Raw genomic sequence first — 22,931 nt, forward strand, 5'->3', positions numbered from 1 at the left:
GAAGTAGGTGGTTGAGCTGGTGGTGCAGTTTGCAATTCTTGGGAATTAACACAGCACTATGCCACTTTTTATACTTTCAAATAGCAGCTCTGAAACCATTTGATAAGTCACCCGGGACCTCAACCCCTGCACCGTGCAAGTTTGGCGAGCAGGTAGAAACACGGTGGGAAGTGTTTAACTCACTGAGACTCAAACCGCCCAAAATCAGGCCCAGGAAGATCAAGAGTAATTGTTGTAATCATCGTTGCTCATTTGCTTAAAGTGACTACAGTTCCAGCTAAAATCACAGTGTCTCTTTAAATGGGTGCACTGGCACTCCTGTGTGAACTACATGAGCAGTGTCAGGAACAGCTGCATCTTTGGTGGGGAAAAATTAAACATACTGTCACCGGAACTGAACTATTTTCAGAGCTGTCTTCATTCATACGCACAACCTTTTGGTGCGATCTTTACATATTTACATACAGCTACGCGGTTACATTTGCTGCCACTTCTTCTTCTTCTTTTTCAACACAGCCAAAGAAAAAAAAGAGGCACAGGAAACGAGAAATAATAGGATAGAATAGAATGGGCACCTTGGTGATTCATTGGACAAATTCATTTCCACAGGGATACCATTATTATCCAAATAGCTATAAATATGTGCGTGTGAAATAGCAGTCTCAGCAGGAGGGAGGTCAATGAAACAATGAGAGAGCATCACAGGTGAGATCCTGAGGGAGGCCACTCTGGTCCTCGTCTGAGCCTGTCAACAATCTAATTTATACAAGTGGCACATCAGAGACTGAGAATGTATAAAGGGATACTAATCCTTTTTGTTGCTGTTGTTGTCTTGTCTCCTCGCATGCTGCCTGTCATCATACCAGGCATTAATCAAAGAGTGACAAAAATTATTTGCCTCTCTACGGCACGGCACAAAAAAAAAAAACTGGTGTGAAGGGAGGGGTAATGTTGCATGACATTCTCTTCATATCGCCGAGCTAGAGGTCACCTCCCGGCACAGAGAGAGGGAGAAAAACAACACTCTCCATCTCTCACCTGCTCGCCCACTGTGCGTGCATTCATCCATCCTCTCCGCCTCTCTCTGCTTCTGTCCTTTCATCTATCTGGCCTTGTGTGACACATACACAGAAACTGTGTACCTACCCACAACACACACTGCTACCTTAGCACAAATTGACAGACATGGCCAGTATGTTTACAATGACATAAACTAACCAACATCTCTTTCCGCTATTACTGTTACACACAAATAGACCTGCATATGAGCCATGTTTCCTCTCAGAATGCCTTGCCTGAGTTAAAATAACTCATTTGAAACCACTGAACAAATTGTTAGCAAATTAAATGATTGCATGTTTGATACCGATAAACACATTCATCAGAGAATCAATTACTGGATGTAAAATCAGATATGATTAGCAATTGTGTGTGTTTACTTGTATTTGTTAACTCTTGAGGACCATTTCTGGTATAAACACTAACCTTATCAGGACCAGTAGTCCTCATGGGGTTCAAAACCTGGTCCTGGTAAAGACCATTCTTAGAGCTAAGAATTCTGGTTTATAAGTTAGGGATGACACTTTAAGCACTCAGTCCAAGTGAATAGAAGTCAGTGCAGTGTCCTAAAAAGAATAGCCGTGCAAACCTACATCATGTGTGTGTGAGACTGTGAGGAACATTTTGCCCAGATGGAACAAATCATACGTCTCCACACGTCACGACTTGTGAATCATTTACACACTGTCAGCATCTCTGAATCACTGACACTGCACAGTGAAAAATAGTTATGGGATCTTCCATTTGTGTGAAAGGACTGACATCACTCCCGAAAATAATACAGTTGGCTGCTGTGACATCCTTGTAAGAAGATCAGTTTTCAGAGCCAAAGAGACAAAAAAAAATAAGGTTTAAATGTTCCCGTTGAAGATAGTTTAACAATGCATCCATTATCTACCACTTAAAGGCTTTCACATTTAGGCCACACATTCATCTTGTTTATTACTCTTGAACAGCGCTGACCTTTTGATCCCCAGAGCACAGCCTCTAACTGTGATTGAAATGCAGCCTATACCTGCAGAGCTTTACATTTTCCTGTACTGTATTGAGAGTCAACAAAGCAGAGGTGCAGAAAGGGAGTCAGGGACTTTGAGTGGCGGGAGGGCCTGACAGAGCAAGACAGATGACTGACAGGTCGTGAGCACACACTCTCAACAGGGGAAATGATTCAAGTCAAGTGCAGTGCTGGGAACTCCACCTCTGCCTAACGCCAAGCACTCAGTCCACTCAAAGTAAACACAGACAAACTATCTACCTCTCAATAATAAAAGGGGTAAGAGGGAAATTAACTGCGCCTCGGCAAGAGATGTCGATTAAGAATAAGAGAAATGCTGCACTAGATTTGCAAAGGAAAATCAGAGTTCAAAAAACAACAAAATCATTGACAAACAGATCATGGCTCCTGTGCAGAAAGTGTTTCAAATGCAGACAGACACACACTCTGAAACAAGCGGACGGCAGAAGGTCAAATACGTTCAGTGACAGTTGAGAAATGGTGTCCAGGTGCAGGCCAGATTCTTCTTTGGCAGGATGCAGCCTTAATTAGTTTTGTGTCAACCATCTATTTACCTTGAGCTAGATATGTCTGGCGACTGACTGGGCAACTCAACCTCTGTCCACGCAATTCCTCAAATGACTTTTGCCGCTTCCCCAACTGAATCTTGTTGCAATTTGTTTTGGATTTGATTTGATGCCAGGGCGTTTGTCTTGGTAACTATAGTGCAAGCAGGACGATAATTGGATCATTACCGGAGCCAGCATTACTAAAAATACAACTGAACCAAATGTAGGGACCACTAACAGCACAATAATACATGTTCCTGTAGGATTTTGTTTCACACTGACAGTTAGCTGTAATCTAAACCAGTTTTGTGGGTAAACCTAGCCCTCTATTTGAACTGAAAGCAGCAGGCCTGCTTATGTTCTGGCCATTATCCTGACTGATGAATATGTGCATACTGTAGCCAGAAGAGGGATCTCAGTTTCAGGAGACAATATACTAACAAGCATTTTTCACAGAGCATACATTAATTTGGAGAGTCAAATTAAGTGTGAATTCTCAGTATTTAGGAGCAGTGTTCTTTGCCAATTTCCATCTGTGTGGCTAAGGGGGCATTACATCCTCCAGCATAAACAAAATTAGCAGATGAAAGGTCACATTTCTCCCTGTAAGTAGCTTTCAGGATAGCATCCTACACTTAGCTATGCAGCTTCTAACGGGAGATTCTGGAGAAGCAATCCATTTTCAACTTCTCTGCCAGACAGAGCCCCTCAGCCTGTCCACACACCTTGCCATAGGCGGTCAATAATCTGCCCAATGAGGAAACATTACTGGCACATACTGGCATTTGGAGGAAGAGGCAGAAGTGGACAGGGTGAAGCTTGAAGAGAATGGGGGACTGAGTGATTCGCTTTACATACAGGCCACGAGATAAGCCTCTGGGTTTGCCCCCTTGGGAGATAAAGAACCCCACATTACAGTTATCATCCCAGACAGATTATAGACTCCACTCCCTCTGTAAGTACAGGATGACGCTGGATAGGTCTTCACTGCAACACTACCATTAGTGGTGCTCTGCCTGCACTGTTCTCTGCTGCAATCAATCCAGTTTACAGCCACTTCGAGTTATCACTTTTACTTGACTCTCTGGGCTTATACTGACCTCCAGTGTTCCTCCATTGCATGAGGAAACACGCTGATCTTGACCCACATGCAATCTGAACGTCGGCTCCTACAATCAGAAAGCTGCCACTGCAATGTGAGTGGCACCAGAACCTTCAATAGAGGTCTGATTATGCTAGTACTCATGCAACACACAAATGGAATAACCATAAGAAGCCAGCAGAATGGCCCAACTGTTGTTGCCTCTGTATTTATAAGGCATTTTTCTTTTGCCAGGGTCACTTCCATTACATGTGAAGTGAAGAGAAGTGAAACAGAAAATGTCAATTCACATTTCAGTGGTGTCATCAGTCGAGAAATGACTGTGCTGAAAGGCAGAGGTTTACAACTGTGAGGCTATGCGTAGCTTTAGTTAGCCCGAAATGGGACTATCACCTGGACACACTTGTGAATAACCCATTTCTGCTGTGAAATGACTGATGGGCTGGGATTAGATGGCCGAGCAGAGTGGAACAGAGTGGGAAGAAGTGGGGTTCGCCTATCTCTGGTTCTGCACCAGTAGTGCCTTGGTTCATCTCTAGAGCCCCCACCAACCCCAGAGGCCCTAGGGAGGACATTTAAGTGTGTCAAGGCTGTGTGTGGAAGAAGATGAGTTAGGGCCTCACATAAAATGCTTGGACTCCACCACTCTCTGTAGTTCTCTCTCTCTCCAGCCTTACTTTGCTTCCCCTGCTGTGCAAGCTCTCTACCTTTTCCTTTTTCTATTATTCTCAGCTCTTTACAACATTCGTTCCCATTTCCATCAGATGTCTCATCCATCTCTCCACCCTTTTTTGCAATATGAAAGCCATATACACAGCTGATGTGTGTTCCTGGCGAGGGCAATAAGTGTGATGGATGCCGCATCTGTCAGTCATCAGTGCCCTGACACAGATGTGTCACATGCAGGTGCCGAGATGTCTGAAGTTCACTCGCACTCTGCAAAGTTCCGAGTGCGGATATGTGCATCCGTGTGTGTTTATGTGTTTCAGTGTTCACGCACATGCCCAACAGGAGGTTGGCGTCTGTAGAGCGTTTCTTTTTCAATCATGAGAATGTTTTTGAAACGGTGAAATGGCCTGAGATAAAGCAATATATCACATTTTGGCTTCTGCTTGTAAATCTCCATTAACAACACAATACAACCACAGGGAACAATTCCGCAAAGCAGTCAAAGGTGCCCAAAGACCGAAAGAAAAAAAGAAAGAAAATGATACGAAACAAGCGAAGCCAAAATACTGCCCAATCCCATGGGTTGCTTCCTTTGTCAACCAGACGGAATAAACAAAAGCTGACAAGGAAACCCCTGTTGACATCCTGCTCGCTGTGAGTGCTCCCAGACAAGGAAAATTACATTTAAATATTTGAAAGCAAAACAACAATGAAAAGTACTTTTTTTTTTAAAAAACAATGAAACACAGGATGGAGCCACACAAGAGACCAGCTGAGCAAAGCCAGCTCTATAGATAAATGTTTAATGGCCCATGCAGTGCTCACAATAGGAGAGGAAAAAACAAGGCAAAGTCTAAAGTGATTCTGGCTCTGATTAGTTAGGTACCAATACCAAATTAATTCAAACGGATAAAACGACAGATTATTATTCTAGTAGAGCGCGCATCAACAACTCTAGAAAATCGTAATGTAAATTACATACATGTAAACAGAAGTCATGTTGCTTGTCTATAACTACTAACCACATTTCCTGAGGCTGAAATCAAACCAATACTACCATGCCTAATAATAGAAACAATATTTAATGCTTCATCCGTAAAAGATCAATAACGCTTATATCCAGGATTTAAATCCACATGAATACATATATTAGATACCCCAGGTAATGTGATTTGAATACTGAACAGATCAGTGTAATTTCTATCATGAGACAATATTAATTCATGTTTTAGCCAATGAGTGTTGTGACGGCCTCACTTTTAAAACAAACCGCAATCAGAGGCCACTTGAAAACTGAGGACAGAGGTGGAAAATATCAGCGAGCACGGAAACTGCCTTCACACAGCCGCAAACCCCATGAAAGTGATTTTTTTTTGCCTTTCGAAAATTCCTTCGGCTGAGCAGGAAAGGCAGAGGGGGCGGTTTTTCAAAGCATCAGTCATGCATAATATAAGCCACTTTCTTTATTAATGGCGAGCACTCACAGCGCAGACTCCAATCCTAGGCGCAAGGCCCCCTAGTTGCGTTGCTTTAATATCTTGTGGCTAAATAATTAACGCGCGCTTACATCATCGCACCCTCTAAAGAGCCGGCCCCCTTGTGTCTGCTGTCTACAAAGCGCCAGCATTGTCTACGCCATGATGCCCTCAAACTATGTGTCGGCTTTGTGCTATGTGCTTTGTCAGAAAAGGTGGGTGGGGGATGAGAGAACATCCCTGCAGCACACTGCCAAGTTTTGACTAATTTTCAGAAGGTTTACTCTCAACAAAAGGGAAATAGTTTGATGTTAAAACTAATTATGAATTGACTACATCCGCTGTTGTTGGTGAAGGCTGCAAGTTTGGGAGGAAGTGCAAGTGGTTTCGTAATATAATAAACGAGAATAAATACTAGTAATCAAGAGAGACTGCCACAGCTTTGACCACAGTTATCTCCTGTGCGATAAATGTGCGTGGCAACATCAAGTGCAGAAAACGAAGACTAATAGGTAACTTGCGAACAACAAAGGCTTAAATGCCAAATCCATCCATATGTGTTAGTTTGTGATAAAATGATTGGTGCATGGTTTCTTCTGATTTGCAGGGGCATTAATCAAACCCAAGGCAGAGAGAGATCCCCAGTGCGTTGGCCAGACGAGGCGCTATCTTTTTTCTTCTCTTTCTCACACGGCCCTTTGTTTTAATAGAAAAAACTACGGATGGCTGTGTCGGGTGGAATGCGTTCATCTGGTGTCTGCGGTTGTGTATGATGCTTTATTTTGTGCCGGTGCCCGAACACAAGAGCGGGGGAACAGGGCAAATCAATTTCACTGGCAGGGAGGGAAGATGTGCTGGCAGAGGCTGGCAGAGGTGGTCTGTCTGCTGATGTATGTCAAACTATTCTGAGCTTTATTTTATACCAACTGGGGTGTTTCACTCCTCCAGCTCACAGATAGATGGGGCGAAGAAAGTGAAACAAACAAATAAGACTGATATATATTTTTAGTTGTTGTCTCTTGGCAGTGGCGCTAAATCTTTTTAGAGTTACTTGATTAACTCTTGATGTATCTTCCTTTGCATCCATTCCTCCAACACCACTGTCTGTCGACATGATAACCGTATATTTCACTAACAAAAACAGGCTGCCATACTGCAGTAACCATATCCAAAAAAGTCATTTGGCAAGTCCACAGGGTCAACTTCAGTCCTTGGCCAAGAACTATGAGAGGGTTACAAATACTCATGCAGGAAAGACAACCACCAAGAGACACTCATGTTCCAGCCAACTCGTACTAGAGAGCATAAAGTTTGAGGTTACAGCTGAAGTGCGTTTCTGGTATCCGACATCGTGAATGTAGATTCGAACTGCTGCAGAGTGCTGCTTGAACACCCACTTCCCTGCATTACACTTCATAAAATGTCAAAAATGCACCAGCATGAAGCCAAGGACTGCGCTGGAGACCAAGATTTTATTGGGCAAAAAAAAAAGAAGAAAACCTGTTGAAGTAACCCCCGCAATGGTTGGCTCGGCGCTAAAAAATCTCTTAAGTAACTGAAGCTTGATGACACATTTGCTCCATTTTCAGTCTTGGCAGCTTTCTGGAGAAGTGGAGCCTGGCACACTTGGCTTATATATGTCCCCTTTTCACTGCCTTACAAATACTCAGGTGTAAAAAAAAAAAAACGGGGCTGTGGAGGATGTGGAGTGGGTGGGGGGTTGTGTGTGAAAATGTCAAACCAGCAGGCTTATCTTAACTGGCCAGAACACCTGACGCATCCTTTCAGTTTCTCATCACTATGCTTGTGTCCGTGCACGTGTTTGTGCACCCTGGACTCCGTGTGGAGGGAGAATCATGAATACTAATGGTGTTCTCTGAAAGAGAAGGGTTGTGACTTGACTCTCAAAGGAGAACCCTCAACACAACCTCCCCCTGTCGCCCAGAGATAAAGTGCTGATTATCAAACGGCGCAGCTTGTCATTAGCACAGTAAACAGTCATATAGGCCATTGGTGAAAGGGACTGATGGGACTTGAAATGCGAAGGCCACTCACACCCGGGGTGGTTTTTAAGTGAGCACAGTGCTCAAACATTGGGATATAGACTGCTGATGTACCTGGTTGTGCAGGACAGGGCAGATGTGTGGGCGGAGGCAGCAGCTGACCTCATCGGTATGCATGTGCAGTCGAGTCAGTGACCGACAACGTGCAGAGGACGACAAAAGACTCACTGTTGTCTCGGAGCAAGTGGATGTCGGGCGACGGAAATCGTGCCACAGCACAGAAACGTGATAGAGGATAAAAGTAGTATGGATTGAAGGTAAAGCAACTGAGGCTGGCCACCAATTTACAACTTAAAGAGCAAAGATAACAAGAAGAAAACAGAGCAGTTCAGGAACTGGCACTGGAATTCATCAGTCAGGTAATTATAGGCTCAATTTGTAAAAGGTAAAGAAATCCATGGCAGAGATAACAATGGGGAATCTAATTCATGGACAAGTGAATACAATATCTGTGCTGTTACTTCAAGGGCACTGTGTAGAGGGTTGCCATGATTACCAGAGCCCAGCAAAAGAGGAGGGGCCGCTGCATCCACCACAGTAACCCTGTAATTAACATCAACACACAGTACATACAAGTATAGATGGCTGATGGCTGCAGGTTATTGCAAGGCATAATTTTATGTGGACAAACACTTTTGTCATAATATTGAATGCTGTAATGATTCCCTTTTCACTCTTTGATGTTCATTTTGTTTGTGTCATTCATATTTTAAATGTGGTTAATGCAACAAAAATACACCCTGCTTTGCTTTAGAAAAGCAATATTATTGTCCCTTTTATGACACAGTCTTTTATCAAGCTTCGCCGGGAAGTGAAAATGGATGTGTTTTCCTTTGCACACTTGAAAAATGAAAGAAAACAAACAATTCTAGGATGCTCGAAAGCGACCCACGCATTCGCCGCACACAAAACACAAGTACAGATGACAGGAGGCCCAGGTGATGTGTGTGTTTTCATTTTGGTCTTGTCTGAAACTCAAAGCATTTGATGGCTTGAGGTGACCAAGAGCAACCTCCCATTTCCTGGCTCCGCCACAAATACAAATGTTCACAAACACAACAGATATCTGTCCTTGGTTTCTGTGGACACCAAATTTACCTGGACAAGGCAAAAGAATGAATCACACTGCTGATACTTAAAATTTAGCCTATCCCCACCGAGGGACACGTTTCAACCAGGGTTTACGTTAGCCGGTATATGCCTATGAGATATGTTAACAAGCGAACCTAACTTTTAAATAATTTCTTTAAAACAGATTTTTTTTATCTTGTCTTCTCGAGTGTTTCCCGAGAGTTTATCATTTATCATTTATAATCGAAGTTGTGCGTAAAGTAGTCTTAATTTAAAGGAGTCGGACTCGGCATGATGCATTTCTGGTTATTTCAGCAGGGTATTCATTGTTAATTTCTCATTTAGTTTTTAATAATTCGATTTTTGCCTGCTCAGTTTACACTTCGTGGAATGTTTGTTTTCCAGAATTCAATGAAAACTTGTTAAATTTTAGATTGTGTGTGGGTTGTTTTTTTCCCCTCTTCTATTCTATTTAAGAACACTGTTTGTCTGACATTAAATATGCATGGCCGGAATTTGAAATATGAACGGCCATATATACATGTGTGTGCATAAAGTTGGCCCTTTCCTGGACCTGCCTAAGCTTAGATATAATCTGTCCACTGCCAAGGACAAAGTGATCCACCCAGCAGTAAAATCTCTTGGCTGCTCTCCATCTAAAACATCAGAGACCGCCTGCGTCAAAATTAGCTTTTTAATCCCTTTAGCCCTATGCTGTTAGGTGTTCAGGTATGGATTACCTCGCATCTCAAACATTTCCTTCCTCTGTTTCCAAACCAAAGTCATTAAAATGTGTGTGTGTGTCTGTGCATACACGCACAGATGTGTTGACAGACCAGCAATCAATGAAGCCAGACTCACCACCACAACCAAACATGCCACTGGTGTGAAACAGTGACGATCACACACACACACACACACACAGAAAAAAAAGAACTGGCCAAAGCTCACTGGTTTTTATTTGTAATGATACAGGCTGTTCACACCTCAGTGCAATCTCTGTGTAATTGCGGCACTGGCACAATCACACACGCACTGTAAATATGTTATGAGAAACACAAGAGGTACTTTAAATGCGACACATCTGCGCAGCGCGCAGGTCAGACGCACAAGAAGAGACATACGAGTGTCATCACATGAGAGTGGAGACTTAAAATAATTTAACCATCACATTCCTCGACTGAAGTGAGACCTGGTGAGCATACACACAGTGTGTCATCACCAGTCGCACAGCGGAGTGAAATGCCACAGTTCAGGTGACACGATTCTACAATTAGTTGTAATTACAGTTATATGGGTGAGCAATTGATTAGACAGTAATGAAACGGAAGATAGAAACAATGGAGAGCTTTAACCAGTGGCAAAATAATTGGGGATGCCACTCAGTGCCTCAATATTGACAGTTTGCTGATCATTCGAAAGACATGGGTGATATAGTTCATTCGAGATGGTTTCTCTTACTGGCTCTCAAGTCCACTTCAATCATCACATGGAGCATACATGCTCTGCGTGAAAGCAAAAGAGATTCTCAATTAAGCCCCATATGGAATACAGACACCTCTCATCAAAGCCTTCATGCTGCGCCGCCATGAGTCTATGCATACAGTAGGTGTGTGCCAGCAAAGGAGTGCAGCAGTGGGTCATCTATACAGAAGGAGCGCCATATTGACAGTGTGGGACAAGAACTGTAGATAACACTGAGCCCTGAATCCCGTAGACCAGATATGCTGGAAACCAACTGCCTTCTTTCGTTAAAGAGAGTGAGATTTGTTCGGTGTATTGGTGGCCTGCAGACGAACAGCTTAAAGGCTCTCGGAGCTGGAGGTCTGTAGTGGCAAGCGCGCTAATACAGTGTCGCAGCAATGATACATAGATGAGAAACTGCTGACCGAAAAGGCTCAGAAGCAAGTGGGCCCTTATCACTGAGTGGTGTATTAATGCCGGTAATAAGCTGTGCTACTCAGTTGACAGTTCATGGAGAGCTGGCATTTTAGACAAGGACTTGATATGCCAGGCTACAATGGAAGTTTTTATAATGGTGATTGAAACGGACTCAACATCCGAATATGAGTGTGTGTTGCCTTGTAAAAACAATCCGAATGACAAACTGCAGTGTTTGTCTTGTAGGCGTACATTAGTAACTGCTGCAGCATACTGCCAGGAACAAAAAGAACTGTGAATACAACCAACCACCGACCTATAATAGTTTTTGCTTTGGCTTTTTCATTAACTTCTTTTTCAACACCAGAGCATCAAAAAATAGTGTTTGGTGTGGGGCAACATAACATCCTTGCCTGAGCCTCAGCTCTAAGTTTGCTCAGGATGTAGCCTTTTCCTTTTCACGAGACAGACAGACTGTTTCTCTCGCAGGCCAATATCTTCTGGCAGCCCCAAATCCACCGAGAGAGCCAGTGAACAGTTTTATGTTAATTATATCAATTTGAAAACCTTAGCAGCTCGAGATGTGAGGGGTGCAATCCAATTATCAAAGCTGGATGGAAGAAAAGCAGGAAAATAAGAAAGAAGAAGAGGATACGAGTCTGAGGTGCCATTTTAGAGAGGAAACACTGCACTGTGTGCTGCTCCTCAGCGTTTCTCTCGGATGAACAGGCTTGAGTTTACTTTTGAATGACAAAACGAAAATGTGTGCATTAGGGTGGAACACTGTCATCTTCACAAAAACGATTCTTGTTCAGTTAGTAAACAGAGATGGGAATGGTGATTGCTCTGTCAACACTGGCCAAGCACTGAGACTAAGGCCTTTCATATGTAGTACGACAACACCGATGAAATGCTGATTTGTCTCAAATGAAGGTCTGTGAAGAAGAAAAAAAAAAATCTAAGACTTAAAAGCACAATTCCTTCTCATCAGAGTTTGGCATTGGTGTGTGTAATACATCAGCAACAGCAGCAGCATAGATATATCAAATTAACATGACAACACTAGACTTTCAGTTGCATTTACACCCAAAGAGAAAGACTTAATTATAGGGAAAATATATGGAAAGATATAAGCATTATTTATCTATCATATACAGGGGGGCATCATTGAAGATAATTTCTTTTTAAATGTTGGATTATTTTATTAATAAAGAACATGATGAAAACAATATATATTGTAATAATGTCAATGTCAAGACAAGGCATTTCTGCACATCTCCTTTATGGCGAAGGTTAGCCCTCATTGATGTGTTCAGTCACACTTTGACTGTGAGAACCTGTGCGCATGTAGCTGTGTGATGGGAGGAGAATACGGATAACCATAAATCCAATGCAGTACTGAGCACCGGGGGAAGCGGCTGTGTGTTGATAATGTCCATAGAGGCTCACTGCAGCCAATCGACCACAGTGGGCTATGAGAGGCTCCTCTGCTCATCTGACACTTGATTGATTGATACAGATTACATGTATACTGAGAGGTGAGAGGACAGATGGGCGGAAGGTGGGGAGAGAAATGCGCGGACAAACAGAAGGATAAATAGCAAGAGCATGAACAGTTGAGGGATCGATACATGCCATTACCATCTAAGTAGCACACTAATGTATGTATGGTGTGTTTGAAGGGGCAAGGTAAATAAATTGAGAGAAAAAGGGGGAAAAAAATAAATTCCAGTGGAAACAGCTCGGGGTGGGGGACATCAAAGGAATCATCAGTGTGAAACTCTGCCGCGTCCCTGACAGCTTAGGGTAAGAACAGAGCAGCAACTAATGCACCACGCAGCACGGAGACACATACTGTAGAAAGTAGGACAGAAACAGGAGTGTTCCAGCAATTACCAATGATGTTTTCTTGAGTATATGATACACAGTATGTGAGTTTCAGCATCTCAGCGACCAAGTCAAGACCGTTGTTTTGTCGTGGCTGCCATCCACGCATCAACAATTATGTCATAAATGGTGTTTACATTAATTTAAATTGGCTACCGTTCAATGCATCTGTAGACCCAAGATGGCTGCTGAGCTTGAAAGGGAATCATCAGAACCCAGCTGGCTGGCAACGTACTGCGTAAAGCCCAGAAGGGAACAGCTTCTGGAAACATCACCTGCCATTTCAGGTTCATGAATCAAGACACTGGCCTACTGGGAGCTGTGGAAGTGTGATTGGTGGCCAGGGCCCCGGCTCCTCGCCGTCTTTCCAGAGATCAGAGGGATCAATAGACGGATGAACCATCACCTGGGCTCATGTACTTAAGGTGGAGCTCATTGCCACCATAAATCAACCCCTAGAAGACAACTAAACACCACTGACCCTTCAGGTGTATGTCATTCCTCTAAGTCATTCTCACACGTCCTTTGATATCTCACTCATGAAAATCACAGATAATAATAGATAATAAAAATAACCAGCAGATCAGAACCAGAAATTACTAAAAATAAAAGCGGATGAGATCTTACCATGGCCCCCACGTGTAAGAAAGGGCATCCGGTTGATGGCAATGGGCACAGTACCATGCTTGTTATGGAAGTGGTGGACATGGTGGGTGGTACTGAGAGAAGAGGAAACGCGGGCGGCTACGGCTGGGCAAGGGAACACCAGCAGTGCCAGAGAGAGCACCAGCCTGAACAGGAACGCTGGACTGGCCCAAACCACAGGTGAAGCTGCAGCTGGCCTGGGCACAAGTAACACCCCTCTGTCCACCTCCACTTCCACCTCCTGCTCCATGGGGGCAGGGCCTGAAAGAAACATGAGGCCCCTCCCCCTCATGCGACACAAACAGGAAGTGAACATCTCAAATGCATCCAGGGCCCATGATCCCCTGCTTTTCAGCCCGGAGACGAAGAAAAAAAAAAACAGCCGAAAAAGAAAAAAAAAATCCTTTATTGAAAATCCCCAAAAATTGTCGAAGGATAAAAATTTGACGAACAAAAAACAAAAAACAAAACAAAAATACTTCCTAAAAAGAAAGACCCCAAAAATCCTCCAACAGTCTAGTGTTGATATCCAAAAGCTTCTGACTGGATCCTTGAGAACCTTGTGTAAAAAAAATCTTAACCTCTTCTGTTTGACGTTGCGACTTTCTGACAAGTAAGTAGGCTAATCACAGTTTTGCGACACTGAATTTGCAAACACAAGACTCCATCTTAGCTCTTTGAAAAATATATTGTGTACAGCACTCTGAGTTGACCGTTTTGTTTTCTTCGCCTGGGGAGGATCTTCAGAGGGTTTCTCCACCCTTAATCCAAGTCTCCATTGTGAAGAAAAAGACTCCCACTATCCCTTTCGGAGCTTTCTGGAGACAACTTACATAAGCAGTAGCATGGATAAATTCATACGCGTAAAACCAGAGTGCAAAAGGGAGAGGCAGAAAGAGGAGCAGAGGCAAGGGTGCTGTGATGAAAGAGCAGCCAAATCCTGTTCGGGGGCTCCGAATACTTAAAGAAGCTGCAATCCGGAGAATGGAAAAGAAGGGACGAATAAAGGACTGAGAAGGACTATGAAGAAAAAAGACGATGTGAAGGAGGACAAAACAGTCAGCTATTTCCAAATGTGACGTTGCTGATTTCCCTCTCTTGTTTCCTGATCAATATGGGTCTTGGAACGCAGAGCAGCACCGAAAAGTCACCTTAACAAGATTAAACCACAGCCTAAGCTCTGAAAGCTCTGAGTTGTTGCTTGTCCAGTTCAGCACAACAGTCCTTAAATCCTTAGACCTGTAATCAAGCTCCGACCTATTTATGATTGCTCTTCACTGTTAAAGGAAACGATTCCCATTTTCTCTGCCCCTTCTAACACTGCTTTCCAGGGTGGGAGGCAGACGAGAAGCAGCCGCCGGTCGTCTTGGTGGAGCTCCGGCACAGGGTGCTGCCGCTGGCTCGCTGAGAGGGAGTCTGATGATGGTGCTGCCGCTACTGCCGCTGCTGGCTCTGCTGTGAAATTCATGCTAATTGAATCAGAAGCTGCAGCAGCGAGTGCATCCTTCCTGCCCGCACAGCGCTCCCCTCTTCTTTTCCTTTCCGATCAAGTCAGCCATCCAGCCCCCTCCTCTAAAACTGAACACGTATATAGCTGCGGGCTGGGCAGGGCACACAAAAACAAGAGTCAGGTGGAGAAACAGAGCCAGAAAAGAAGAGGTAGGTGCACTCAGATCCTTTGAATGCACAGACGGTGACTGATACACTGGGCAAAGCGGAGGCAGGGAGAGAGAGCGAGAGAGAGAAAGAGAGAGAGAGAGAGAGAGAAGGAGGGAGGGGAGTGTGAGATTTGAAGGAGAGCACGCACACAGAAATGATAGGAGGCACAAACGCATGTCGGAGTTTAATGTTTACATGTGCGCATGCACGTGTGTGTGGGTGGTTGGGTCAAATAACGATATTGGAATTGGAATTTTATCTAAACTGATCTAATGAAGGAGCGGTCGGGAAATATTCCTACAAAAGTAACAGCAGACAGAGATATTTTTTCTCTAAACCACATGCTTTTTCTGAATTAAATTTAAGTGGGTCAGACAATGGGAAGAAAGAACGGTAGGAGGAGACAACGTGGAAATAATGACGATTAGATGATTGGGGAAAACAAGGGGTCTGCAGGAGGGAAGGGAAGTGGGGAGCGAGAGGGCAATAGAGATGGATAGGGAGAAAGCTAGAGAGAGAGAGAGAGGGTGAAATGGGGGGGGGGGGGGGGGGGGGATTGTGTGTCAGATAAATCATGGCAGATAGAGATCTCAGCTGGGACAGGAGCTCAGTGCTGGAGACAAGAAGCAAGAAAATTGGCCAAAACAGGAAAAGCCAGTGTAGGTCTTCTGCACTGATGAAAAGAAAAGAGTCTGGACTATTACTCATTTACTCACTCATACACACACACACACTCAAACAGATGATTCAGGGGCAACAAGAAATGCCCGCGATGCATAGCCTCCGTCAGGCTGAAGGAGATATGACACCCAGTGTGACATGGAAAGTGTGTGTGTCCCCCAAAAAATAGTAAAATGATTTGTCCCAATAAACACAAACACACAGCTCTGACTGGAGTGGCAGCAAAAAAAAAAAATAACCTGTCCATCTGCCTGTCCGCCCATCAGTCTATCCACCTGTCCATCTCCTACACATGATCATGGTGTGTGACTGTATTTGTGTTGATCACTGCTCGCTGCCTCATGCAAAATCAAAGATCTTCAATTTTAATGCAATCCCACAGCAGATGGAGCTAAGTTCCCTCAGCGGCACAACATAATACACTTACTGTCATCCTTTAGTACCATTTTTTTTTGCAAGTGTGACAGTTGTGCTACATCATCTGTTTAGTATTTTGCTACAGGTGTTACTACCTCATCATTTTTGAACATATTGTTCTAGGTCATATATCATCTGCTTTATGGACATATGTTTTAATAGGATGATGACAATGACTTTTTGGAAGTTGGGTCATTGATTAACCCTCTTTATGACCATCATAATAATCAGACCGCCTGGATTTATTTTGATTTTATCGCTGTAGTATTGTCAAAAAACTGCCTCTTTTTCCAAGATAACTTTCAGTTTCAATATCTGGCAGTTAATCAACCGTTGAAGCCGTCACAAACATTGGTGAATCTTGACTGTGATTGGACGGTCATTATAGTAAATAATAGTTTGAATTTTCTCAAACGGTCTAGGATTCGGCGACGACAGGAAGGTCACAGAAGGGTTACAGTAATTTAAAGTGGGTAAGAATATATGTGACAATTATCATTGTCTTTCCATGTATTTTATTTACTCTTATATTTGAATATTTCAACAACATGTGTCAAAGCTGATGCTCTGGAGACTTTTCTATGCAAACTGTAATCTTTATTTACACAGAAATGTTTTCCAGGGTTCGTGAAGGTTAAGATTTCTCTTTCTGGCTCCTCAACAATGGTTTCTATGGGCGAGTATTTTACAGTAGGAAGGATGTTATGGCGTCTCACTCTACCTGCAGAGAAAATTTAACCTGTGACCATGTATCTACAGACACCTTTATCATATTAAATATGTATGTGAGACATTTATAAGAATACATTTCAGTCTGTTGCTATTTTTTTTTTTTTTTTGTTAAAAGGCAACAGCCATTTTCCCGGTTGTGTATCATACTGTTGTGCACCATACTGAGTAATAATTTGATTGATGTAAAAAAAAAAAAAAAGAGGAGTGACGCCATTGCAATACAGGGACAGTTTCTGAGTTATACATTCAATTTTGTGTGCTTTTAATATTCATTTCAGATCCTGTTTGTTCGGCTAATGGTCATAACAAGATTGAATAAAAGCCCCCACAGCTTTTCATCCTGTTTTTGAAACTTGATATAAGATGAAAGGTTTGGAAATGAGGTCACTGGTTCTTATTGCGGCCATGGGCTCTGAATAGATTATCCTGATCCATTACATGGGTATTTTGTTTTACCAAACCCATGTATCTCGGCAAAGCACTGATGATAGCAGAGCAGCATGAGCATTTCAACAATACGTGTACAAAGTACTGCTGGCTTGACTGATTTATTTCATTGAGTGAAATTACACTAAAAAAATACTGCAAATTAGCAAAATAAAGGGTTACAAGGAAAAAAAAAATCACAAAATAAACATATTAGCGTACGCGTGAAACAAATCTGTTTTAAAGCCAATTATTAAATGTGTTCCCAAATATTTATAATCAGAAAACGACCTCTAAAAACTGAAAACAAAATAACGCATACATCACTGACACCACAGCGGTGTCCCTCTGAGGACAGAGTGTGGACTGGGAACTCATTATGACAAAACACACAAAGGACCGTCAACACCTGCTGCTCCACTCCACTCCCTCCAGCACAGGAAAACAGGGAAAAACAAGAGCACACAAACACAATCACTCCACACATACATACTAATTGAACAACACATCCACGTACACACACAGTCTTCTGATTGCTGTGTGATGCAAAACCCAGGTCCCTGAGATCAAAATTCTTGGTGCTGAATATCCCATCCTCACACTGTGAGGCTGCAAACCCCAAGCTGAGGTCATAGATGGAGGAAGTGTGATTATTTCACTGACATAAGTAGCATCAAAGCCTCCTGTCTATAGTCTAATCCTGTGGAAACCTCCATGCCACTATACACCTAATTAATTGGACGTAAAACGCCACTTAATGTCAAGAAACCGACATGACAGAAATACATTTCAGAACATTTTTCCTTTTCATGGAACCACATTACAGAGCCAGTGTGGGTCTATTTACAATGTTAATGATGTATTTCAATGGTATAAGCAGGCGTACACATGGATTTTTCCGCCAGGCGAGGTCGGGAAAGTAGGACAAACAGAATCTCTTCGCTCGCGCAGCAGGGGGAGGCGAAACACAAAAAGCAAGTCATCAATTTTTAACTCTTGTCTCCCGTTTGTGCTATTCACTAGCTTTCTACCACACTGAGTCCCTAACCGCTTATGCAAGTGCTCTGTTGGGAAACTTCCAGACTCCAGACAGAGCCTGATGTTGGCTACTTATATAGGACACTGAAATCTGGTTTGGCTTTGGCACTGCCAATTGCACCAGATTCGCAATAAAAAAAATGACTTCCAACCTTATTGTGCAACTATAAATATGCCCGAGCGGATTCTGAAAACACTTGCAGTGAATCCTGAATGTTATCACCATTGATAGCACTTTCTTCTACCTGGATTTACCTTTCTTCAGGTAGCTGGAATAGACAAGATAAAAACTGTAGTAAATGTGGCAACTCTACCCAGCAAATGAAAAGGAGCCCCTTTGTCAGAGGAGGAAAACAACATGGGGGGGTAGCAGTTGAGCCCAGTTCTATAACAGGAGGGGATTTGTGATTGACTTCTAAAACATCCTGTATTATCAAGTAATTTAAAGTACCAATGTTTAAGTTTAGGAAATGATTGTGGGTATGGTGACAGTTGAAGGAGAAGGCAACTCCAAAAAAAGACATCTTTTCAGAGGGTCATGCAAGAGGTTGGTTCATTAGAAATGACTAAAAGTGATAATTTCAAGCATTTAAGACATCAAATAGTCGTTTGCTTGACAGCCGAACGCCTCACGTTTGACTCAATGTAATGTTACATCATCTTAAGGGAATGCAACACACTTAGTACACGGTGTGCTGTGCAGGGCAGGGGGGAAGTACTAACAACACACTGCAGTAGCTTGTGATTCATGCTATTTATTTAGTTATTTCAATATGCTGAGAGGCTTAGCAATTAAAATATATTGCTTTTCCACTGACCCAGCACAAGTTGTTCTGCTGGCAATCAGATGCATATATTTACCCACAGATGCTTTCAAAGTAAGCCACATAAAAGCCCCACAATGGTAAATGGAAGCTGAATATTAAGCCATCTATGAAATACAGGGGGTATTTGAGTAATTGTAGCATTGTGGTCACGGCATCTGTGAAAAGTATTGTCATATATTTAAATGAATGAAAGTATTGTTATGGCGTTTGGTAACAGGAACTTACAGTATGTGGATAATGAAAATGGTTTAACGCATTGGCTTAGGTACCACTAAAACTGGGGAAGGAAAGAAGAAGAAGGGAACAAGAGCAGATCAGGATGACACACATGGAAGGGAAAAGAAAAAAAAACAGGGATGGTATGTTGGGTAATTAGATGGAGAGATATGTGTGAGGTGTGGGCACAAAAAAGACGCGGTCAGGAAGAGATGAGGGAGATAACTAGCTAAGGGGGTGTCTCTGGTTTCGCTTGGATGGAGGGGCAGGTTGCACACATCTTAATCATGTAAAATGATATATCTTCAAGGGGAGGGAGGGCGAGAGAGGGGAGGAAATAAATATATAAATCACTTACCACCTCTACCCCGTCTTCCTTCCCCATCACCATAAAAGCCATTTTCCCTGAGATTCCATTAACGATCACAGTCTGAATGACACTGTCTGCCAATCTTATGTTAGCACCCACTGTCCTATTTCACAGGGTGTTTGGTAATTATACAGATCTGATGTCTATCAGTGAGGTTGAGATGTTGAATATTTAAACAGCACAGGTACGACTGAGCCCTCGGGGGTGGGGGGTGGAGATGCTGTAACAGTGTCTCATCCCTGTCTCAGCAGCTGAATCAGCTCCTTTAATTTTACCCAGAGTCAAATTTATTGACTCTCTTGACAACACTGGAGCAAATGAGGCTTTTGTTGACCCCCGGGGTAAAGCCTTGGCTCAAACGTAAACAAGCACCTTGGTGTTTCTGTGAATTTTTTTTTTTTTTTCAGTAATCTTTGCAGATCCTGAAGTGGTAATTGTGTGTAATCTCTCAGTAATCCATTGTTGTTCTTCAAACACTATTTAAATGTTGAACATTAGAAGCTCCAACAGGTTATTAACCAGTTATATCTATTTGTGTACACTTATTGTGCGTTCCATTGATTGTGCAACTAGAAAAAAAGAACATGTTTGACTTTAATATTTATATAATAATTTCAGCAGCAGTTTTTAAAATATATTAAGTTTCTTACTTCAGATGCAGCCTAGACACAACAACTCCTGTGACAGATGTCAGTCTTATGTAATACTGCTGGTTCAGTATCAATATAATTATCGACAGATCTTCTCGCATCTACGCATTACTTGCTCGCAACAAGCTGGAACTAACTTTTGCTTAATAGCGTTTAAAGTTCATCATGTTAATATGTGCTGACAAATCCTCGATCCTTGGGTAAAAAAGTTAAATAAAAACAATAAAAGTTAATAATTCCAGTGCGTTACTGATTGGTGCCACAATTTGCAAACACATTTACCAGTGACACCTTAAAGTTTGATAGAGTTTTTCCATCGAAAGACAAATCACACTCACTTTTTTCTGCCTCAGTGCAGCAGAAATGTAAAATAGGAGTGCTGCTGCTTGAAAGCTTCCCCCATCTCTTTCTCACCTCCACTTCTCTCCCATCCATTGCTTTCTTCCTGCCCCTCCAGCCATCCATCCATCGCTGCAGCCTCACTCTCTGTGGAGCATCAGCCGTCACTGTCTGTCCCTCCAGCTGTGGACCCAGCTGTTTGGGCCAGATGGGCTCATCTCCACCTCATACTTCCTCATCCATGATATCTATGAGGCAGCCTAACCTGAGGTTGGGGACTATTGCCTTCTGAGAATGTTACTCTTACTGAGCGAAAACAATATGGTAAAGACATGTTCCTGACACAAAATGAGGTGTCAGAGCAAATAAGGCTACATCTATATCCAGACATGCACTTCAGCTCCATATCAGCACTCCTATGAACACACATGACCAGTCACAACTGGATGTGTGCTGGGGTAAACAGAAAGCAGATGAGGTGGAAAGAAAGGACAAGGATTTCTGCGGAGAGATTGACAATATCGAGAAATTTAAACTGAAAATAAGTGTTAAGAGGGCTTTTTGTTCACAGCTGATAATCGGATTATGGATAATAAGAACCAGTCAGGAAGTGATTGCAGGTCACCTTGCCATCATTGTCAAAAGTGTCAGCAGCATTTTTAAATTTCTCCACTAAAATATGGATTGTGTGGATGGCCATCACATCAGGAGATCAATTTGCGAGTCTTACGCTGTGACTCCACACCGCTGTGGCTAATAGCTACTGTGATCATCGCATAGGATCAAAACGCAACAGCTTCAGGTGATTTACAGATTTACAAAGAACTGAAACCGATTCATTCTACGTGCCATTGTGAAGGTAATAATCAGGGTACAAGCTCAAAGGTTGATGGGGAGGGAGAGCGGCTGCTAAAGCTATTCCAGAATAATACTGCTCAGAGTAATCTCCTGCACACAGGGAGAATTTTTGACAAGGATTTAGGGATTTTAAATACAATTTTATACGCAAAGAAAGCCCAACCGTAATGCTGCAGAGAGCACGGTGCAAGAAAGGAAGTTAGGAAAAGAGAGGGAGAAGAGGGGCGCGTGCATGACAAAGGGAACGAAAGAGTCATCATCTTTCTGTGGCACCAGATTGCAGAGCTCTAGGGCATGAGACGCCCCGGTGTTTAAAACGCCTGCTGAATCACATCTAATTTATCCAAAGCCTATCTGAAGAGAAACGGCAGTTAATGTGAGTGCCTGGGTGTGTGTGTGTGTGTGTGTGTGTGGAAAGGGTGGAAAGAAAGAAGGGAGATCATCAGAAAGACAGAGAGTGCGCTGTACAACAGCTTATTTAAGACGTAAGCCGCTTTTGATGCTCTGTTGGTGTCCATGTTCGATAAATGAAAGAGCCTATTGATTGAACCTCCAGATAGGGACAGCCGAGGCCTTGCTGCTATCGCCAAGATTAACACGCTACAACAATAAGAAATCTGCAGGGAACTGATTGGGCTGAGAATTCTCTTGGCTTATCCCGCACATAAGATGATACGTGGCTCGAGCTGCGATTTCATCCGTGGCTGATACAGAGTCCTACGCTGTTTGCAGGAGAGCCGTTGATACGAATAAACAGTCCAGCACAATGTTTTCGCTAAATAATTGCCGGAGCAGTTCTACAAGATGGACTTATAAATCAGAACAAGCCAGCTTCCGCCTGTGGATCGAAGCGCTGCCATGTTCTAATTTATAAGTCCATCTCAGGTCTACTTCGACCATATCTTCAGGCCTACTTCTGTCAGAAAAATACAGGGAGTGACAGTCTAACGTCCCAGGACCTATTCTTATTGCTGGTAACAAAGATCTGTACTGCACTGGGGGAAGAGACGTTTAATTATGAGGCTCTCTTTGACTGGAACAATCTACAAAATGATCTAAAACTGAAGGCCTGATGTCATAAATCAGGTTGTTCAACTACAGGAATGTCTCAGAGACATTAAATCCTGGATAAGGTCATTATAATCGGCCCTAAACACCTTAGAGAAAAACATTCTGACGACATCAGCATTCTCCATCAGCTTCCAGTTCCACTGTGAGGAACCTTGGGGGTTATTTTTGACCAGGACATGTCCTTTGATTCACACATTAAACCAATTCCCAAAATTTATTCTACCTGAGGAAC

The 22,931-nt window shown here is 42.8% G+C and overlaps 1 protein-coding gene across 15 annotated transcripts in view; it reads right to left on the reverse strand.

Annotated features, from left to right (window-relative positions):
- Nucleotides 1-22,931, reverse strand: part of nrxn2b (neurexin 2b) — a 504,397-nt gene that overhangs the window by 179,300 nt on the left and 302,166 nt on the right. For 2 of the 15 annotated variants that reach the window (XM_058626087.1, XM_058626086.1), the window contains exon 1: nt 13,398-15,125. The exons of the other annotated variants lie outside the window; for them this stretch is intronic. In XM_058626087.1, coding sequence (XP_058482070.1) covers nt 13,398-13,731 — 334 coding nt within the window. In that variant the 5' untranslated portion in view covers nt 13,732-15,125. Of the gene's footprint in view, nt 1-13,397; nt 15,126-22,931 lie in introns of those variants that run through there. 15 annotated transcript variants of the gene reach the window in all.

The sequence above is a fragment of the Solea solea genome, chromosome 3, assembly GCF_958295425.1.
Source record: "Solea solea chromosome 3, fSolSol10.1, whole genome shotgun sequence".
NCBI classification, from domain to species: domain Eukaryota; kingdom Metazoa; phylum Chordata; class Actinopteri; order Pleuronectiformes; family Soleidae; genus Solea; species Solea solea.